Source organism: Scardinius erythrophthalmus (genome assembly GCF_964197995.2).
Source record: "Scardinius erythrophthalmus genome assembly, chromosome: 9".
Taxonomy (NCBI): Eukaryota; Metazoa; Chordata; class Actinopteri; order Cypriniformes; family Leuciscidae; genus Scardinius; species Scardinius erythrophthalmus.
The window spans coordinates 8251030-8274741 of NC_138229.1; the positions used below are offsets into that span (position 1 = coordinate 8251030).

Consider the following 23712-nt stretch of genomic DNA (forward strand, 5'->3'; position numbering starts at 1 on the left):
ATTCTTTGTTGAGGGGAGATATATAGAAATATATAGAAAGCTTGAAATGTCTACTTTTAAACAGAACAATTCAAAATGAAAGAAAACAGACTGCTCTCTATGTAATCTGTATGAAATGTGCATTTCTCTCTGGCGCGTTCATCTTCATCTTTGCAGTCGTCACAGAAAACACTTGTTTATTAATAAACAATTAAAATGTCTCCTTGCTAATTAATGATTAAAATTAATCATTAATTTTGCTGGTTCTTTGTGACAGCTTTTAGATGCTTTGTTGGCAGCGCCACCCACATGTTGAACGCGTCACACCGCATCAGCACCGAAAACATTATTTTTTTTTCTAATCTAAAATCAAAAATCGTGATACGAACCGAATCGTAGGTTTGGTCTATCGTTACAGCCCTAGTAAGATTAGAAAGCAAGAGCTTATAGTAGTAAAAAAAAAAAAATGGCTATCTAAACATCTTTGCCAAGCGCAAACCAGTACAGAAGTAGCTAATCAATAAATTATCGTGGAGGGTCATGCCTTTTTTCACAATCATTTTGGAGGGTCATAGAAAAATGTATTGCTGGTGAAGGGAGGGTCATGTATTTTTTTACTACAGATCTCAAAACTCCTCCGGTGGCCCCTTAAATAAAAAACGAACAGTCCCTTATTATTATTTATTCGGGACACACACATACACACCTATGGTTTAAGAAGGTCTGCGCGGGACTGTTTTTTTTTTCCGTCACGCTCCCACAAGGTCCTATTCAGCAACCGCTTAAAATACACTCTGTGGTCACCCACTTTATATCCCGACCTGACGGGTCCGCAAAATTTTGATCTCGTTTCCAGAATCTCACATTCAAATGTCTCTAACAGAACGAGAGAGATTAAGTAGCCTATAACAATTATAAATGCTATACAAAAATTGTGTTCGTGTCAATATAAATATTATTTTAACATTGTACTGTCAGCAGAGAAAAAAATGTCACAGAAAAAATTAATGAAATATAAATAACAAATTAAATAGGACAAAGCCTATCACTCAAATTTCTAAGCAACATAAACGAAAACCATATTGCCAGCATGAAAATATTCATTTTTTTATTTTAATTTGAAAAAAACGATTGAACTATTTGTAAACCGTTATTGTAAAATAAAAATAGGCTTAAAAAAAAAAAAAAAAACGGACTTCCAAAATAATCCGGCGGGTCAGAAAATATTGCTGGCCCGCGGGCCGCCTATTGCCGACCCCTGGTCTAAAGCAAAGGCCGCAAGTGCACTTAGGTCCTGTCTGAATCCACTTTTGCAACTGTAACTTTAACGACGGTAAAAATGGTCGGCGCACCGGCGCATGGTCTAAAAGGTTTGTCCCTATTATCTTAATGAGTAATGGGTGTGTTTTAGGCATAACGTGCAAAAAAACAACCAGAGTCTCATCTCCCATTCCCTTTAAAAGCCACTTGTGCTTGCGCCATGGCAGGTTGCTATTTACATGGCGGAATTTGCAAGCGGAAAAACTAAACGCGTCTCAAACGAACAAACGGATCTGCAAACGGAGAGCAAACAGATCTGCTCGTGTGCAAGGTTAAAGCGCACAAGCAGACCATCAACAGGAAAGGCCAGGTTCCATCATGTCTTTATGTACACAATAATAATCTTTTACATTGTTATAAATTAATTTTTAATATTTGGCATGTTTGTGTGCTTCTGCTGTGCACATGTTTGCCCTGTGTGTGTAATAAGCAGAGTTGTGCACCCGCCTATAGGCGCGTATTACTAATGCACCCTTTAAATAACAAAAAGCGGAAAAAAAAAAAAATACTGCGCCATTGACTTTAGACCAGGTTTTTGTTGGTCAATGGCGCGATCTATTTCAGTTGCCTCAAAATAGCAACATGCCATCAACGCGCCCGGACACTTCTCGTTTTCAGACCAGCAAGCCCATGGGCGAACAGATGGGCGCAAATGCATTTGCTAACAACATGGCGCAGGACGTGAATATGATAACTGCGTCGGGCTGAAACTAGCAAAAAACAACTGGTGCTGCATTGCGTTGTGTATGTTAGGGCCCTTAAAGTGAACATCTCCTGTTCCATGGAACTATGGCAGACATACAGGATTTTGATGACACGAGTCAATGATGATCACTTTTGTGTGAACTCTTCATGTCTTCCAGATTTTACTTTATTTAAATGCAAACATGAAAAAAATGACTGTACACTTGCATTCATTCTGCAATTCAACCATTAACAAACATGAGTGATAATCTGTGCTGAAACAAAATGTCAAAATCAGGGGGGAAAGCCTCTTATCTGGGTCAGTACCAAAGCGTGCAGCAGTGAACTAGCAGTCGATCAATCATTGGCCTGTGTGCGGAGCAGTTTGATTGATTGGGAAACAGATTTTTCCCTGCATGTTTCTGGCTATGGGCCGTGTACGGGGCCTCTAGTGCTGGTGTAGGCTTTCCAAACCATTACCCTGACCCGATCAATGACTGACCCACACTTACTGCTAACCTGACGGGCTACTGAAGCAGAAGAACCCTGAAGAACCCTGAAGAACATGTGGTTTGCTCTAGATAACTGAAGTAAATATTAATACATTAAGCAGAGCTCAGAGGAGAATGCAGGCCCGCTCTCTCAACCCTCTGACATGGATCCATCAGAGCTATAAAGCATGCTAACTTCCCCCATGAAAGTAATACGGCTCAGAGATTGCTCTTTCATTTATCAGAGGAAATGATGGAGTTAGTTATGTTTAGTATCAACTTCAGTCTCAAGTATCAAAAATATTAAAAACAAATTTATCCTGCCATGTAAATTGGATGGATGGATGGATGGATGGATGGATGGATGGATGGATGGATGGATGGATGGATGGATGGATGGATGGATGGATGGATGGATGGATGGATGGATGGATGGATGGATGGATGGATGGATGGATGGATGGATGGATGACAGAACAATAGATAAATAGACAGCAATGGATAGATGGATAGATGGATAGATGGGTAGATGGGTAGATAGGAAGATGGATGGATGGATGGAATGATGGATAGATGGGTAGACAGTATGGTAGAGTGACAGAACAATAGATGGATGGATGGATGGATGGATGGATGGATGGATGGATGGATGGATGGATGGATGGATGGATGGATGGATGGATGGATAGATGGAAGAGTGACAGAACAATAGATAAATAGACAGCAATGGATAGATGGATAGATGGATAGATGGGTAGATAGGAAGATGGATGGATGGATGGAATGATGGATAGATGGGTAGACAGTATGGTAGAGTGACAGAACAATAGATGGATGGATGGATGGATGGATGGATGGATGGATGGATGGATGGATGGGCAGAAAGATAAATAGACAGACATACAAACAAAACGATAGACAGACAGACTGACAGGCAGATAGAACGATGAATAGATGGGTAGACAGAACGGTAGAGTGACAGAACAATAGATAGATAGACAGAGCATAAGAGAGATTGATAGGTCGAATGATAGAACGATGGAAAGATAAATAGATGGATGGATTGATGAGTCCAGTAAGTCCAAGATTACACCTCTCCTCAACAAGCAACCCTCCAGCCTTCAGTATGAGCAACAGTGCTAGTGATGTTGCCATATCAAACACTAGTAAATAGTGTGTTTGTATAAGTGGGCGTGCAGAATCACATGAACTGATGATTTCACCGTAGCTATAAAGCTCAAAGGTTTCACTTTAAAGTCTCTGTTAAAAGGCATCTAGTGTTCTTACAGAACGCACGGTCAGAGTTTATCCTCCCTCAACATGAAGCCAAAAAGCTCTCTCTCCATCAGAGCAAAGCTAGCGAAGAGCTCTTCTGTTTTTATAGCTTTGTGTACATGGTGTAAACATGAAGATCACAGAGATGGAGCCGTGACACTTCTGAGCGGCAGCGCCGAGGGGAGGGTTTGTTTGTGCTCTTCAAATGTGTAATTAAAATGAGCATTAAAACACACTCACTTTTCATACCGCTGTGTCCTCGATGACTTTTGAGAGAGCAGAGGGAAAACGAGAGACAGAGACAAACAGAGGGAGAAGAGAGAGAGCGACAGGGAGAAAGAGAGAGACGGATAAACAGAGGTCACACAGCCACTGCAAAGTTTTAAAAGTGACAAGCACATATCTAAGAGTAAATACCCTGTCACTGCTTTTTAAGAAAAATATCTATAAAGAAAATCCCATAAAATTTCACAAACGTTTAGTGAAATGACTAAACTTTTGAAACATCTCATTCAAATGTACAAATTACATTGTTCTAAAACCTAAATAAAACATTTTAATATATTTACAACCAAAATGTTTATAACATAACCTAAACCAGACAAAAATACATTTGTAAAAAGTACTAATTAACTGCAACCAAAATGCAGGATTTAGTATGCTGTAAAATACAGTATTATAGTTATTACTGTAGTTATTTTTTCAATGAAAACTTTAAACTTGAAAAAAAAGTCAAAAATAAATTTAGAAAATTTAAACATTTAAGAAAATGTCAACATATATTATTATTATTATTATTATTATTATTATTATTATTCAGGTGCACTATTGTTATTGTTATTATTTTTTAATGAAAAGTTTAAACTTGAACTATGTAAAATAAAAAACGCAAAAAAAAGGAAGCTGGATAAAAATATTAATAAAAATGCCAAAATACATTATTATAGTTATTTACAGTAGGTTCAGTATTGTTATTGATAACAATTAAGTTTACATTTTTCAAGTTTAAAGGTTTCATTGAACATAAACTTTAGTCTTGAAAAAAAAAATAGACATGCTGAATAAAAATGACAAAAACCCATAAAAAAGCCATACTAAACCTTAAACTAAAATTAAAATCAAAAGATAAAGATAAATAATTTAAAAATCAAAGCCAATTCAAAATATTATTAAATACTAACATTGAATACAATTTAAATAAATGTTTAAGGGTTACTGGTCCCAGATAAGTGGCAGAAAAATGGACAGAATGGGTGGATGAGTAGTTATTCAGTTGATTTGTTTATTTATTAAATCTGATTATAGAATGTGGTTATCATTTCTCTAAATAAAATTTGTGTGTACAGAGCAGCATAAAGCACTCAGAAGAGACGACAACTGTATTTACTTATATGCCAATCGTATTCAGTGTGTATTCCTATTCCGAGAGCTGGAGACACAGATTGGATGTCTCTTTTGGCCCTGTTCAAGAGAGAGAGAAGCAGGAGTCGAAATTACTATGTCTGCCACAGTTCTCCTCATTTCGGTCCAAAAGCTGCTTTTAGTCAGGCACACACACACACACACACACACACACACACACACACACACACACACACACACACACACAAAACACAGACATAGCACCATTCAGAAGAGATTGGTTTTCTAAATGGCGTTTGATGTACAATTATAAAAAAAAAAAAAAGGACATCTGTGATTTCACGTACAGGCTGGTAATGAAGGTGGACCAGGTCGCAAATAAGAAATCTAGCTTTAGTTACGGCATTCGACAAAGGTCAAAATAATATTATACTGCAATTACAGACATTATACACATGGGATTAGATTTCTAAGGACACATGAGTTGTTCTGTGATAAACACTGAATTCAAAATCACAAAGTACGTCGGTGAAACACCAATTTACCAAACACCTCCCTTAGAAATGCGACAACTCAAATTCAGAATAACCGAACAGCCAGCTATCCTCTGTTTGCTCCCAAATGTTGGCAGTCACCATCAGAAAAACATCATGTACACAAATCTGCATCCTCAACACACGGCCCCATCTGCTTGTGCTTGTTGTGGGTCATTTGGTGGGATTTTTGAGAGGGGAAGAGGGTTCTTCTCTCTGGGAAAAGCACGGCGGATCATCTCGCATGCAGACGGTGGAACACTGATTGGACCGCGCGGTCTAAAATGAGTAAACAAACTTCAACTAGATGAGTGGGATCTTCCAGATGTCCAAAACCTGAGCTGTTTGTTGTACATAATCGTATCAGTGTGTGAGTGTGTGTAGGGGTTTGTTTCTGTACTCAATGACTAGCATGTGTGTGTTTGTTTATGCATGTGTTAATAGAGCTCTGCAGTGTTTGCCTATGCCTGATTGTGTATGTATATAGAGCCGTAGGTGTGTGTTTATGTAACAATGCCAGTGCTTTTCAATGGCCTTTTGTGTGTGTATATAGAGCTGCAATTGCATGCATGCATGTTTCACGCGTTTATTTGTCTGTGTCGATCTGTTCAATGTGTATGTTTAATACACATTAATATCACTTAATATCACATAGGCTATAGAATATAGAGCTGGTAAGTCCCGCCCATCCGTAAAACCCCAAGTGGACCTCTAGGTTGAAAAATCGTCAATGCAAGTGAATGGGAGAAAATAATTATTTTCTGGTCCCGTTTGAATTGTGCCATGAATGTGAACATATGTTGTCTGTGAATTTTTTATAGAACTTTTTATGTTACGAGTTTGACAGTATATGGTATGATTCTTCGGCTAGCAGTTGTGGAAAAGGCATAACGAGAAAGACTACATGTCGCCTATGTGACGTCACCCCATAAAGTTGATTTACCCATGGTTGTTACCAACCTCAACGATTTTATCCTCTCCCTGAAAGAAGACGATGAAGTGCACCAAAGACACAGCCATGTTTAGTGGGATCCATGAGCTAGTGTCCGTGTGCGAGTGGTGTTGACGTTTCAAACGCGTCGAAAGCAGCGAAGAGTTGTAGTCCACAAAGTGCTCTCACACAAAGTCTAACCGTATCAAACTTCTACACGCTAAATTGTAGCATTCTTTACACGAAAAGTTATATAAAAAATTCACAGACAACATATGTTCACATTCATGGCACAATTCAAACGGGACCAGAAAATAATTATTTTCCCCCATTCACTTGCATTGACGATTTTTCAACCTAGAGGTCCAGGGGGATTAGCGGAAGGGGCGGGACTTACCAGCTCTATATGCATAAGAGACATTTTAATGTCTCCATCAAATTTAAAAAATTATACAGTCTGATGTACATATACCAATATTTTTGGTAAATGTGTTTCTGTCATAGTTTACATCTTAGAAAAAAAAGGAATGCTTAAAGGAATAGTTCACTTAAAAATGAAAATTCTGTCATCATTTACTCATCATTTGTGTGCTTCTGCTGTGCACATGTTTGCCCTGTGTGTGTAATAAGCAGAGTTGTGCACCCTCCTATAGGTGCGTATTACTAACATGGCTGGACTGGCCATCGGGCATACCGGGCATTTTCCCGGTGGGCCGACGTGCTTTTTGGGCCGATACATCTCATGAATACATACCTTTTTTTTTTTTTTTTTTTTTTTTAACGGCCCATAAAATTTGTACATCGACGGCCCATTCGTTTTGTTTTGTTTTGCTTAATTGGCGGCGCTGGGTTTGTGCCGGTGTAATGCATTGGTCAAAAAAAGTCAGTGTTAGTTTTTTTTTTTCTGACAGACCAGCCCATGAAACACGCAGATCAGCGGCCCATTGGTTCTTTTCTTGATTGACACTGGGCTGGCCCAATCACAACTTTAAACGAGTGAGCGAGCGTGCAGCAGTGTCAGTGTGTATCTGTAAGAATAGTCAGCGAGATGGAAAAGAAACGCAAGGAATGTGCAGAGAAATAGCGTGAAAAAATAGAACCAGGCCCTTAAAGCAGACACTTTATGTGTCAAAATATATGTTTTCTGCCCTTCATCAGCTCCTGTGATGATGAGGATAGTGAGGAGGATCGGGAGAGAGATGAGAGAGTGTAGAGTCCGCGGTAAGCAGAACTAACGTTACTTTCAAAACACTTATTAGGCCATGTAATGAGTGTAGGAACCCATATGACCCAGTTACAGATTATTTCCACATCTGCATAGTTGACGATTACCGCAATTCACTAGAAATTTAACGAGACGCGTTTGTAAATCATGTTTTTCGCCAAAATAAAAGCTTGATGCAGTTTGCGTCAAAATAAAAGATCATGTGCAAAGATCATACTCTTTCAAGTATAGAAATTGGTACAACACTAATTATGAAAGTTTCCTTATTATAACTATTATATTATAACTATTATTATGTAGTGTAATGTAAATAGACACTGTAAAAGAGGTTTGAATTTTTCTTTGTTTAATTTGCACACTGAATATGGGTTGGAGCTTTTAATTTTGAACTCTCAAAGTGCACCAGATTGATGAATTTAACATTAAAATGCACAAATTTTCTCACGGGGAGGGGGCATGCCCCCCAACCCCCCTACCCACCTAGAAGGACCGAGGTCCCACCACCACAGTTTAACAAAGATCCTGTAAGAGACACTGGTATTGCTATGCCAATGCAGCTTATAGCTTGTTTTAGGATTCATCACTGTGGAGTGTAGTTCAACTGTATTAATAAATTATGTGGCGAACACATGGGTGAGGGTAAGAATGGGTAAGAAGTGTGAATTTCTTTGTTCTGCTGAACAAAAAAGAAGATATTTCGAAGAATGTCGGTAAGCATCCGGCTGATGGACCCCAATGACATCAGTAGAAAAAAAAAAATATATTTTTATTTTATTTATTTTTTTATTTATCCTTTATTTTACCAGGTGATGTCCCATTGAGATAGTCAAATCTCTTTTACAAGGGAGCCCTGGGGCAACAATTACACAGGTTACACAGAATCACAAAACAGACAAAAAACAAAAAACAAACTGATCTACAGTACATATAAAACAATGTAAAATAACATAAAAGGCTCATTGAAAACATGTGCATATATATATGGAAGTCAAGTCACTGGGGTTCAATAACTGTTTGGTTACCGACATTCTTCAAAATATCTTCCTTTGTGTTCAGAAAAAGAAAGAAATGCATACAGGTTTGAAGCAAGCATATAGATGTTTGCAGCATTTTAAAAACTTTATTCAAATGTTGGTGCTTACATCCGGATTTGTTTTATACAATAGCCCAAACCCAAAATTAGCATAAAAATACATGAATGGAAAAGCATCTTATGTCTACAGTATATTTGTATGTGTTTATATTTGCCTACCTCATTTTGAGTGTATAGCTGTGTGGGTTTTTATAAGCCTATATCTGTGTGCATTTATGTACTGTATATATGTTTGTATGCAAATTGTATGTGTATTTATATACACATACAAAATACTTTCACAGAGGAAATTATTTTGTATACGTGCATTTGAAAAACCTAAACGTGAGTGTGTGTGTGTGTGTGTGTGTGTGTGTGTTTGTATAGAGCTGTCTGCTCTCTCCAGGTGTGTGTCAGTTCAGACAGCTCTTGCGGTGTGTGTATCTCTGTTCAATTCCGCAGCCTGTGAGGGGTCATCCGGACTCTCACCCCTCTGTCAGAGCGCTGGAGACACACACCGGCAGAATATAGAGCCAGATCTGCACCCCAATCGGCTCGACCCAGCCTGGTCCCAATCACTTTTACTGCAGAACCGAAGCTGAGCCGAGCCAACACAACACGGCCTCTCTGTGCTGAGTGCTGTGGTTAATGGGGGAGGTTATTTTATTAATATTCTGATTTTACTTCGGGTGACAGCCATCATTTCTCACCCTCGGGATGAGATCTAATCCAACTCTCACACAGATATGTGGACATACACACAGTGATTATTCAGACTCCCTCGAGCAGGGTCAAAATAACAAACCCAGCTGTGCATTAGATAGATAGAGTGAACGAGGGAAATGAGAGAAAAATAGATAAGCCTTCCTGGAGACACCTTGGCTGTTTTCTAAATAGCAAACTAGCAAACTACTCATACTATTTTTCTTAGTCATTTTTTGGTCCTGTTTTCCATTAAAAATATCTAAACATTCTTAAATCATGATGCATTTAGTTTTGTTCCAAAAGACCGTATGTGTTGTTTCTTGAGAAATTAAGTCAGTTTTATGTTTATGGAAAAAACAAGTAATAAAAACTCAGTGAGTGTTTTAGCGCAATTTTCTCACCTCATGGGATCACAACACTAAGAGATAGTAAATCTTTTCCTGGATTTTTTTTGTGCGTTCCCGAGATTAGACCTTCCTTAACATAATGCCGAAAACCCGAAGTCTCTAGGTGGTCTGGTTGAGGAGTAGATAGAAGTGCAAGTTTGGTGCGCACAGACGCACAGAAGAGAAATCATGAGTTAACAATTGCAATTTGTCCGGTGGAAAATTGCGCAAAAAATCAATAAACCTGCTTTTGCAGTTTTTTTTTTTTTTTTTTTTTTCTTACCTCATAGGCCATTTATTTTTCTTGTTTTAAGCATAAATCTCAATTAATTTCGATACATTTTTCAGAAAACAAAACTTAATATAGTAATTTCCATACTAAAAAATAAGACAAAAAAAGTAATAAAATTACTTTGCAGTGTTTGCAGTCCACCACATGTACCATAACTAATAGCAATGGTGATTTTTAACATATTTCTTGACTTACTATTTAATCAAAGTGCCAAAATTGAAGAAATGTGTACATAATTTTGAATTAAAAAGTAAACAATTCATATTTATTTCTAATAATCAACTCACAAAATTAAATATGATCCTAATGAGGTCATGTGACACGCATAATGAGGTCATGTGACAATGTGGCATACTATTGTTTGCTTTTATAAACTACGCTGTAATCCCTTCCAAGACACAAAGCTGCTCAGACTTCCTTTGAGACACATTTATAATAGCTCAGACACCTTCATTAACCCAAAAGACCAATTACTCTAATCAACCTCTAATCACCCTCTCCAGGTCCAAATTGACCAATGAAAGCAGAGGGGGGTGGGAAGCTTTGGAACCAGACCATCAACAAAAACAGACTAATGAACATTAAAGGAATACTTATTACCCCAGGTTGCCTGTGCTGGTAAAATCAACCCTGGGGAATTTATGGAAACTTTATAAGAATGTAATGTGTGTGTGCATGTTCAGACTGCAATATATTACCCCATCAAAAGCCTTTATGGGAACTCGCAGATCAAAGCGGCTGTAATTAGTGGTGACTTGCTGTGTGCGAAATCGTTAATCCGCTAACACACTGGCTTTTAAAAACCGCGGCCACATCTAGATGACAGACTTTACACCAGGCACTAACACCCTGCAAAACCTCAACCATCTTTAATCTTTAAACTTTAATCTAAGTTTATGACAACTTTATCACTACTTCCAGATCACCGAGCATTCCAGAAGACATCCGACACCGTGTCCTCACCAAGCACAGCCACGACACGTTTCCAGCATCGACTTCAGAAATCTTATCAGATCATCATACATACATACATATACACATATACACATATACATATATAGATATGCCTGTATATATGAGGAGTCTGAAACAAGTCTTAAACATGGACTATATGGACATCATGACCATCTCTCTGTGATAAGAAGACCTTGCCTCAGGATGTCAACGAACTCAACAAAGCTGCCACCTGTGCATGTGTGTTTTTATGTGTAGAGGCACCTGTGGTCCTCAAAGTTGGCCCTACCAAAATAAGTGGCATATCTGTTTATGGATCAAGACAGATAGCTGTCAATCAATCGTATCGTCCCTCTACACGTTTGGTCCTGAGGGAGTCAATATGGCACTGGCCTTGAGTGAAGGCCAAATCAGCCAATTGCAGACCTTGAGAGAACAATATGATTGTGTGTGTGTGTGTGTGTGTGTGTGTGTGTGTGTGTCTGTGTGTGCCAATGTCCATATGAAAAGAGAGCGGCTAAATATAGACAAGAATGAAAAAAAGTGTGCATCATTCAACCCAACATCAACACCACATTCTGCTCTCTTTCGATCTTAAACACATGTGCACGTAGGGCTGTGACGGTATGGGATTTTTTCTTACCGCGGTGAAGAAGCAACAAATATCGCGGTTTGGCGGTTAACCGACACCCCCCCCCCCCCCCCCCCCCCCCCAAAAAAAAAAATCACCCGCGGCCGCATCACACATTGCAGACGCGATCAAGACCGCATGTAGCTTGTAAATGACAATGGAAATGAATAGTCATAAAGCAGTATTCTTTATTAAAAAAATAAACAAATTAACATTTATATTAAATTGTAAATATTAATAATTAACTATTAATTAGGTAGTCTTAAGGCCGGCGACACACTGGCTGTGTGGTGTGATTGTGGCGTTTCTGTTGCGTGTCAGTTGCGTCTCTTTTTCTCTGTCTTTGCACACCAGAAACAGCGCTGCTGCTGCTAGGTGACATACGCCTCATTGGTGATATATTCGACATATGGGGAGAGAGTTGTGGAAGGCCTAGGCTACTTAATGTTAAACATAAATATATAGCAGCAAAGACAGCGTCGGCACTCGGCAGTAGGCTATTGACGGCAAAATAGGCTACAGAATATTTCGTTCTGTATTGACAGGTGCAATATTTGAAAATCGATAATTTTTTTTAAATTATATGTCAAAACCTTAACTTTCAAACATCTAAATGTAATTTATTAATATTTATTCATGTAAAAATGACATACAAACATCTTTTCCTATTATATTTTGCCAGGAAACGCTTCCAACAGGCTTGCGTGTCGCATGAAAAATAGGCGTTGGTTCTATTTCTGGCATGCACGCGTTTTCAGCGCGGCTCGTGCCGCAACTGAGAAGCGCGTCTCACGCTCTCAAGCTCTAACCTGTTAACATGGGAGCCGAAATAAAAACGGACACGCCACGCAGCCAGTGTGTCGCCGACCTAAGGTAGGTGTGCTGCACTTAAGTCCTGCAAACGCCACAGGACGGTTCATTTTTCTAAGATGTGGTCTAGTTATTGGGTGGTATTTCCTCACGAGACGGATACTTTTGTGCGCCTTGTCCAAATTCACCGGCTTCCCCTTAATTGTCACCTGCCTCAAAGGCGACACAGTATTTGGCTTAGACACTAGATTCGTGGCTATTTTTTGAATCATTCGGCTAGCGCCGTCAACTGTTATTTCCTATACCAGATAAGAGAGATCGCTACTTGCAATTAAAATCTAACTCCAACTGTTTACGTTATGCTTGTCTTTTATTCCTGTGTTTGTTTGTATTTAATTGAACATTATCTGTAAACATCACAAAACCTAGCAGTTAATTAATAATAATCAGACACACACAAAAAAAAATCCCCCTTAGGCTATGTTTAACGGACAGTCCCTCGACTCCCTCCCTTGCACAGGAAGCGTTTTTTTTTCTCCAGAAACCCTTGAACATGGGACTCGCAGAATACAGTAAATTATAAGCAAAATATTAATGTGTTTATAGTTCATATCACACACCATATGCACTCCTGTAACTTTCAGCAAAAAAAAAAAAAAAACAAAAAAAAAACGTGCGGTGATGACCTCACACCGCGGTAGGCATCTCATCAACGCGATATTGCGGTGATGCGGTTATCGTCACACCCCTATGTGCACGTCGCCATATTAATCCAGAATAAATCTACTCAAACTCAAAATCTGTTGCTCAGAAATCTTCTCAAATAATCACAAATCTGCACATATCTCTCAACTCAATCTAGAGGAAGTTCATTAGTCAGAGCTACTAAATAACTTTCTAGAGCTAAAAGACCAGCTTAGTCACTGGGTTACCAGCAAATGCTGGGTTTTGGTTGCTTTTGTCCCACTTATCAACTAGCTTAACCAGCAAGATGTCTTCACTCAGCCTGCTCACTAGAAAAACGTATTGTCGGTAAATGTCATGGCTATACTGTACTGCTCCAGCTCTAAACCAGCTGTCAAAGTCTTTTCAACAAAGATAAATCTTTGTTAGTGAGAAAAGCTCAGAAAGATACCAAAGACTATCCTTTGCTTTCCACCAACTGAAAAAGATCCATTAAAAACACTTTTAAATAAATCAATAAACATACTTATATGAACCAAAGATCAACACTACTGGAACCCAAACTCTTACCTCGACAGACGTTCCCGTTATCCGGCTCAAATCCCGCCTTGCAGGTGCAGCTCCCAATCGGAACCATCCAGTCCCCATCGCCATTACAGTACAACTTAATGGGTACGTCCACTTCCTCAGAGTTCTGGATGCACATCCCACGAGCAATCACCAGCGAGGTGCTCTCTGCCCCGGTCAGGGTCTCCGGAAAGATCGCAAAGTTCTGCACCACGCTGGGGCATTTCTTAAAAAACACACGCACGGACAGCAGGGACATGCACGCACCATAGTCCTGGAACGCCAGATAAAAGCCATTTTTCGAGAGTGGACCGAAGCTCCGCACCTCCGTGTTTACTTTCATCAACCTGCCACCAAAATCCACCTGTGAGAAGCTCTCGTCCGCTGCAATGGTGTCCACCTTCAAATACGGAGCCTCCATCCAGAACGCCCCACCTTTGGTGGCGATGACGGAGTCCGTCTCGTAGTAGTACAGGTTAAAGGTCTCCTTACAGGACCCAGGCACTCGCGGGATGCTGCTGCAGTCTCGGACGGTGAAACGCATCTCCACGTAAATGCGCTGAGCACCGCGCCGAGCGATGAAGGTGGTGAGCAGCCAGTTGTTCTGGTTGGACTCGAAGACGTTGCACACCTGGTACGTTCGAATGGTGTTGAGGTTTTCGTCGTAGCCGCTTACTTCCTCCCACTGGAAAAGAAAAACAATAGGAGGTTTAGCACAACAGAAAGAACAATGGCAGATGACCGTACATAACTGAAACTCATGGTTTGTTTATTCAGGCTATCACTATGCCTTTTAAAAGTCTGATAAAAGTCAAGCCCAACAATTGACAAAATGGAAAGTTAATGTTAAATGTTTATAATTTTTAAACTGGAATCTCTTATTATAAAAAGGAAAATCTTTTTTTGTTGTAAATGAAATATTTCAGATACTTATTCATAACATACAAAAAATTGTCTTCACTTACTGGTCTAATGATGTAACGATCAAATCAGAATTATTTTGGGTGAACTGATACAAATAACTCTAGTCTCTTGGTAAATACATTATACACAGTAATGTGCATTTTCCATTTTCAGGTCAATGGTGTGAAAAAAACCTTATTTCATCTTAAAATTGCAAGAGGTGCCTGTTGAAGTGGAATAAAGATGAGAAATATCACTGCTGGTCCATTTGATGCTATCGATGTGGAACCGTGGCCTGAACTCCGACAGGTTTCTGCCTTTCATAAAATATTGATACAAATTGAGTTCCCAGAAACCTCTCTAACCCCATATTCCCCACCCAAAAAACCATCTAAAAGCTTTTAAACACTACATCACTTTGAAACTTTTTTTTTCCCTATGTGAGATGATGAACCCTTTATGGCCTCTATTTCCGAGTTTCAGATCACAAAACCTGTCTCCCTAATCACCTGAGGTGGGAGGAAGCCGCTGCCATCTGCTTCGGTCCAGGCCAAGTGCGGCCAGCCACTTACCATTACAATATTACCATATTATAAAATGTGATGCGTAACAAATTTGAGATTATGCGCTATCGAATTACAATTAGAAGTAAGTGGAGCAGTATATGGCTGCCCTCCTGCAACCCTGATGAAAAAAAAAGCACCATTGGCTGAATGTGAAACATGGCACAGACAAAAAAAAAAGAGAGAGAGATAAAGTGCAACCATTGACTTTAGACTGCTGTTGCAGGCAGTTCTGCTGATGGTTGTGGACATTATAGTCAACAATTTTTGGGGTTTTTTTTTCCAACATTTTGATGCCAAAGACCCCCACAAATATGATGATATATGTGTGTGTGTGTGTGTGTACTGTATACTGTACACACACACATATTTTTACACATATAAAAGCATATATACACACATATTATGTAAACCAAAACTTTTATGTAAGATGCGATTCATATTTATATATATATATATATATATATATATATACACTGTATATATATACTGTATATATATAAGAATTAAAGCTCCAATATGTAGGAATTTTGTAATAAAATTTCCAAAAATAACTTGCACAGTATGATATATTTCCTCCAGTTGTGTACTTACAATATCTCAAAAGTCTCCAAAGATTTTTTATTTCAGAGAAATTCCGATTTTAAATAACTGGCCGTCCCGGAAAAGAAATGTCGCGCCTCAGTGACGCAATATCCCTTTTTTCCGGTGTGGACCATGTGATAGGATATTCCACCACACCGGATTTTTTTTTTTATTTTTTTTTTTTTTTTGCAACAACTTTGAGTTTTTTTTTCTTACCACAATAAACAATAAAGACGTCTGAAAAAGAATAAAAAAAGAATAAAATAAAAAATATGACCCACCACACCGGAATATCGCATGGTCAAATGCGGAAGTGGTGGTTAAAGCGTTATAGCCATAGACTGTATGGTTATAGCTGTTATGGATCACGAACTCTTTGGCGAGTATTGAAGTGCCAACAAAACGAAAGCGTCCATATTCGGATACACTCAGACTGTGTGACAAACGGAGGAATAAAACCCAGATAAATATCGGCAGGCGTTTTCGAGATGGAGAGAGCTGCGCGTCAATCTTGGACTTGACCGAGACTCTGCTCTCGCGAGTGTATTGATAGACAGGTAAGACATGCAACTGTCAATAATAGCACTTATAAACAAAGTTATATTGCTCTTTGTACTTTGGTAAGGCTTTTTATCACGTGTGGTGACCGAGATTATGGCAGTACAATTAAATACAATCGGATATGATGTTAAAAAAATATATTTAGTCATTACTTGCAAATGTTCGTTCAAATTTACTTTTAGATATTGGTTTGAACACGTTAAACAACACGGCATTAACCATAAAAACGTAAAACTGCACAACATTAACCAAACAAATCATTTGACAAATAGCTGTATGTTGTAACGGGATAATAGCATAACATTTCACGTTCCTTGCAGTTCATTAATTATGATGAAATAAAATAATACGATCAGACAGGTAATACAAAAACGAATAAATTACCTCATCCGTGATCATGATTCATTAACTCCATGTAGATATATCGCTAGATGGTGAAAACGCATTAAAAACGACATCTCCCATCGTCACCTCCTTCATAGCGTCATCAAGCTTCGCCTTTGTTATTGTTGAAACTGCGCCCTCTTGTGGTCAAATACCAAAGTCGCATACTGGAGCTTTAACATTACCTCTACACCATTTATTAATCTTAGTTCATTTCAACATTTACTAATACATTATTAAAATCAAATGTTGTATTTGTTAACATTTGCTACTGCACTGTGAACTAACATAAACAAACAAAATGTTGTTGTTGTTTTTTTAGGTTTTTTTTTTTTTTAGTTTTGCAATATTTTAAAAACTACTTCAATAAGAGAATATATAAAATGTTAATTATCCCCAAAATGAAAAATCTGTCATCATTTACTCAGCCTCATCTCATTCCTTCATCTTCACAGATTATTTGAATAGGAAACATGAATGAGATTTGACAGCTGTAGCCGAGGGCAAGACTTTCACATGATTAATAGTGAACTTTTTGGTCTTTTCCTCTTAAAAAGCCTTAAAAAACTTTCATGATAATTTTTTGGTCCTTTTTGGAGATTGATGGCCACTGTATGGAAAAGAGCAGCATCAACATTCAACCTAACACGTCCTTTTGGGTTCTATACGAAAAATACAGTCACACAGGACTGAAACTAGGGTGAGTGAATCATTTTAAAAAGTTCATTTTAAATATAGACGTCCAAACACACAATCCATGCTGTTAAAAGCCTGATTCTTTAATACTGATCTCAGCGGTGGACAGTTGTGAGGTAAAAGTACTGTAGGGTCATGTTGCCCGTACGTGATTGCTTGCTGCTTGAACCGTTCAGTTCACTGTTAAAGCTGGATAACAGGCACACTACCGCACGGCCCTGTGGGTAATCTCTACCTTTTAACAGAGCAGGTTGACCGATTGAACCATCCTACGCTATCCCAGAATTCCCTTGAGGTGGCACAGCCGTGGGAGAGGGAAACAAATACAAGGTTTGTAAGTGGACTCTTGAGGGCTGTAAACTTATGGTATCGGTACGGGAAGTGTGTGTGTAACTGTGTGGGCGCTGTTTGTTTTGTTTAAGTGTGTGTGGCTTCTGGAGGGTTGCTCACTCGTGGACCCTCACCGGATAAAAGTCTGATCCAATGGGCTATCAGCATGCGTGTACACCTTTGCTGTGTGTGTGCGTTATGAAAGCAGAAACAGAGAAAAGGAGAATTCGAGAAAATCTAATCTGAACAGTGATGGATCAGCATCTGTGTGGCAGTTTGAAACCCAGGAGGAAAAATCAATGCGTGAAGTGTTGGCAAAACAGTATAATCTCTCCAGTATGTGACGCAAAGTAAAACACAGCTGAAATAAATCTAAAAGAAATTGTTCACCTGAAAATAAAACTTTGCTCATTATTTATCATGTCATTCCAAACCTGGCTTTCTTTCTTCTGAGAAACACAAACAAGGAAAAAAAGAGAAAACAAAGTTCACTCTTTTCTATGCAATTACAATTAATATGGACTGGAATGCCATAAGCATCATAAAAGTGTCCCATTTGACATTATATAGTCTTCTGAAATCATAAGATAGATTTTTGTGAGCATTTTTTCTCCAGCAAGCTGTTAATCACTGCAAACGGTCAGCGAGTTGAGAACAATTTCAGTCCAATTCATCAACAAATCGTTCATTGAAAAGATTTGGTTCGAAAGAATGATTCCAGTTCACAAACTGGACATTGATTCTTCTCTCATGAAATGGCCAAGGGGAGCTTAAATTTCAGTCTATTCCTCTCACAAAGACTTGGAATAGTATACGAGTCATACTTGACTCATTTTCAAGCGTTTCTGAGACTTGAAAAAGCTCCAGTCCACATTCATTTAAATTGCATGGAAAAGAGCCACCAGTTACATTGTTCAAAACTTCTTTTGAGAGAAAGAAAATCAGCCATAAAGCTTTGGCACGACATGAGAGTGAGTAAATGATGACAGAAATTTCTTTTTGGGGTGAAATATCCCTTTAAATGTTACAATAATATTCAGTAGACTAATGTTTAATTTAATAAAGCAGGAAAAGCAAAGAACAAATAATAAAAAAGCAATCATAAAAAGCCATCTGTAGCTGACTCGTTCATTCAAGCAATTCCACTTCACTAGAATTAATTCCATTCTTCTTGTAATGCATTTTGCATGATTCATATTTTTTAAATGTAAGATTAATGTGAGCAGGCACCCATGGGATAAATGTAACTTCCTACACAACACCACGATTCGGTAAATAATTTTGAGAAAACAAGATAAAAAGCAGAAACACAGTCCGTAATGGTGGTAAATCAAAATCCAGCCCTCCAGAACAGTGCAGTTTCCATTTCATGACACATCTGTCACAATTTTTTTCACAGCAATTTCATATCTCCACGTTTAATTATACACTGTCATTTTACCTCTTTTGATTGCATCAGGTTGAATTGTTCTTTCCGGTAATTTAAAGAGACGTGATTGTCAGACAAAAACTCCGCCCTCCCGTTTACGCTTCCCATCTTTAAAAGACAACATGAAATAAAAATGGACCCTTTCTGCTTCCTTAATAACTGTCTTTAGTCTTATTGTGCACAATTTGTCAGTTATTTGAATAGATTCATAATGTTTTCATAATATTGCACAATCAAAAAAAGAATATGCGTTAGGTATATATATATATATATATATATATATATATATATATATATATATACATACACAGTACTGTGCAAAAGTCTTAGGCATGTTAAAAACCTTCCTGCAAAGCTACCTGAAAAACTATGCACAAGTGTACCTGGACAAAAGCCGTTTTAAACGCAAAGGGTCGTTACACCATATATTGATTTGAATTCGTTAATAGAAGTTAAATCATATATAAATTAAATTTATAAATTTTTGAAAGCATTCTCACTTTACAGCATTTTAACACAAGTGCCAGTGCTTTTCACAGTACTGTAGCTTTGCTGATAGGTTTCTTCAAGCATCTTGGAGACGTTCCCGCAGTTCTTCTGGATTTAGTCTGTCTCAGTTTTTTCTGTTTCTTCATGTAATCACAGACGGACTCGATGATGGTGAGATCAGATCATCCTGGCTGTTGTCAGATTCCTTGTGCATACAGAAATCTCACTGGATTATTACAATTAATGGCAAAGAGTGTTTGGAAATGTAAACTGATATTTCCTACTGACACACTGCAGCAAAAGATATAAATAACTGACTTAAAACAATTTTCTTTTCTTTTTTTTGGGGGGGGGGGGGGGGGGGCTATTAACATACCTAATACTTTTGCACAGTACTGTATGTACAGTATATATGTGTGTGTGTGTGTGTGTGTGTGTGTGTGTGTGTGTGTGTGTGTGTGTGTGTGTGTGTGTGTGTATGTATATGTATGTATGTATCATGTATGTATATATATATATATACACACATACATACATACATACATACACATGCCTAAAACTTTTGCACAGTACTATATATATATATATATATATATATATATATATATATATATATATATATATATATATATATATATTTTTTTTTTTTTTTTTTTTTTTTTATTATAATAATTCCCCAGCTGTAAGGCAACGAAAGCCTTAAGCATTTGAAAGACAATTTTGTATAAAGAAGCATGCTGTTTTGCACATTATCCTCTATATTAGTCAAATTACTTATATTGGACAGATTTGCTTATACCTTTCATTTTGAAGTGGACAATGAAGTTTAAGGTTGTGATGGTCGCGTCCGATATCCTAGATTTGCCAATTTTGCAACACCAAATCTCCTTTTATGAATACTGTCAATTTCAGTGTCAACTTTAGTCTAATTCATATAATTTTCTTAATTTAGTCAAGAAAGTCACAAGTCCTTAAATTTCAAGTCAAGTCACATAACTGCAGTGCAAATTCCATGTTGTCTTTAAACACAGTAGAAGAGGGAGTGTATCATCACCTCCTAAGAGACAGCAGAGCTGGAAGGCATTGCTCTGGAGGAGAAGGAGGGATGAGAGCGAGAAGTGAGAAGAGAGAGGTGGGACTGGTGAGGAGGGGTGGGAGTGTAACATGGCTGGCATGATGAATGAGTTTACAGAGATCCTGGGCACAAATGAAAGCCCCTTTTTTTTCTCTTTTGACTGCCAAAGCTACTCCCCACCCCTCCACCCCTGTAATGATGATTTATCTGTATAAGATGGACCCGTCCAATCTGGCACGGCGCTGCCATTAATACAGGCCCGTCCCTCCCCAGCCTGGTCTAGGGACGCTTGTCTCTCTGTCTGCTGAAATGACCACAATCACTCAACCCGACTCACGCCACAGGCTACAGCAGACAGAGCCGAGTACCAGCTCATATATCACATTACGAACTGTGTTATACCATCAGAGATTTGCACATAATATCATGAGCATGCATGCATTGATACGCGCTCTCACATTAACACTAACACAGTGTCATTATTGCTACGGACATTAAACTTGTAAAAGTGTAAAGTTCTCTTTAGAATTCTACACACACAGAGAGAGAGAGAGAGAGAGAGAGAGAGAGAGAGAGAGAGAGAGAGAGAGAGAGAGAGAGAGAGAGACGCGTGCATCCGTTTCCGTTTCTGGTTTTATTTTAGGATATATTAAAATGATCAAAAGTGACAGTAAAGACATGTATTATGTTACAAAAGATTTCTATTTCAAATAAATGATGTTGTTTTGAACTTTCTATCAATAAATCTTGGGGGGGGGAAATGTATCAAAATATAAATTAGCACAATTGTTTTCAAAACTTAATCTCTAATGAAATGAAGAATAAGAAACATTACTTACGAAATCAGCATATTAGATCGTGTGACACTGAAGAGTGAAGACTGGAGAAATGATGCTTAAATTATAGAAGAAAGATGTAATGCTTGGACCCCTAACTATCCCTTTCCCATTACATGGTCACATGTTAAGCCTACAAGTGCACAGACACATCCGAAATTGCATACTTCCTTACTATATAGACGAAAACAGTATGTGACAAAAGAAGTACAGTGGGGAGAACAAGAACTTTACAAGAACAAGTCTGTTTGATTGAGTGTGTGGACAGGTGTCTTTTATACAGGTAACAAGTTCAAACAGGTGCAGTTAATACAGGTAATGAGTGGAGAAAAGGAGGGCTTCTTAAAGAAAAACTAACAGGTCTGTGAGAGCCGGAATGCTTACTGGTTGGTAGGTGATCATATCAAGTACCGTATATACCCGAATATAAGACGAGGTTTTTGTCCTAAAAATAGGCTGAAAAATGGGGGGTCGTCTTATATGCGCGATATAGACAAAATCACGGAGGGAAAGGGAGAAAGAACAACTGAATAAATATGAAATAGTGACTGAAACATGACCCATTAGACAAATGATTTCGGCTATACTTGCATGTAAAATTAGAGAAGCAACATTCTGTGTTTAACTGATTTAAAACGCTGCTCCTCTCTGCCGCGCGAGACGCAGAGAGAGCGAGAGGTGCGCGCGCGCGATGCAGAGCGAGAGAGAGGTGCGCTAGACGCAGAGAGAGAGAGAGAGAGAGGTGCACGTGCGAGACGCAGAGCGCAAGAGAGAGAGATAGAGAAAGGTGCGCGCGCGCGCTGGAAGAGAGAGAATGAATTACTGCAATTTTCAAATAAAATTATTTTCTGTTGAAAACCAGATTTTTTCCACAAAAATCTCTTTTTGTCCCAAAATAAGTCTGGAAAATGGGGGGGTCGTCTTATATTCAGGGTCGTCTTATAGTCGGGTATATACGGTATTATGCAATCATGCAATAAAATGCAAATTAATTACTTAAAAATCATACAATGTGATTTTCTGGATTTTTGTTTTAGATTCCGTCACTCACAGTTGAAGAGTACCTATGATAAAAATTACAGATTTCTACATGCTTTGTAAGTGGGAAAACCTGCAAAATCGGCAGTGTATCAAATACTTGTTCTCTCCACTGTATGTCCGAATTCACAGTATTTATAAAAAAGAAGGCAAAAAGTACATGGATGACCTACTACTTCCAGTGAGATTCTAAAGTGTGCATATGGTGGACACTTCACTGTCCCATGAGGCCACGGGAGAGGATTTATGAATGGCAGTAAAGCGAGGTAACTGATGCTTGTACAGTAGGTCACATGACAACATGGTAAATGTAGGACATCCAGATTACATTCATACTACACACATTCATACATTCATACTATACAGAACGTAATTTTTTTAGTGCTCGTGAAGTAATTACTTATTCAAAATAAGTACTCAAGAGAGTATGCAATTTTGTACGCAGCCAGAATCTACACTGCAGGTCCCTATGATAAAATGCAACAAATCAAGATCACTGGAAGAGAGAGAAAGAGCCTCAGCTGATAATGATGTAACATAATTAATTACTTTTAACACAGTTTAACAGATTTGAAACATCCCCCTGAATACACACATTCACAGCACACACACACACAACAACAAATTCCCTCCACAAGGCCGGAGGCGCACACAAATAAACGGCGAGAAAGAGGTCGACAGAAATGGCAATTTGAGGATTCACAATCTCAGACTGTCTATAAAATGGTGATGAAGTCATTAAAACTGTCCAGTTGCAGGACAAAAGTCAAATTGTTTTGAAGCCCTCTGGCTTGGACTATAATGATCATGCTCATGCTCAAACTCTCGGACTGCACGCTTTCATCAGCTCGGATCTCAACTAGAGCCGACCGTTTCTCTGCCTGGGATTTACAGGTCTGCTCAGACCCAGGAGGGGTCACAA

The 23712-nt window shown here is 38.4% G+C and overlaps 1 protein-coding gene across 1 annotated transcript in view; it reads right to left on the reverse strand.

The window, feature by feature from the left end:
• The window catches only part of ephb1 (EPH receptor B1), a gene marked incomplete at its 5' end in the record, with an annotated part of 246297 nt that overhangs the window by 132009 nt on the left and 90576 nt on the right, over nt 1–23712 (reverse strand). Inside the window, one exon of the mRNA XM_081375455.1 lies at nt 13905–14586. Coding sequence (XP_081231581.1) covers nt 13905–14586 — 682 coding nt within the window. The remainder of the gene's footprint in view (nt 1–13904; nt 14587–23712) is intronic.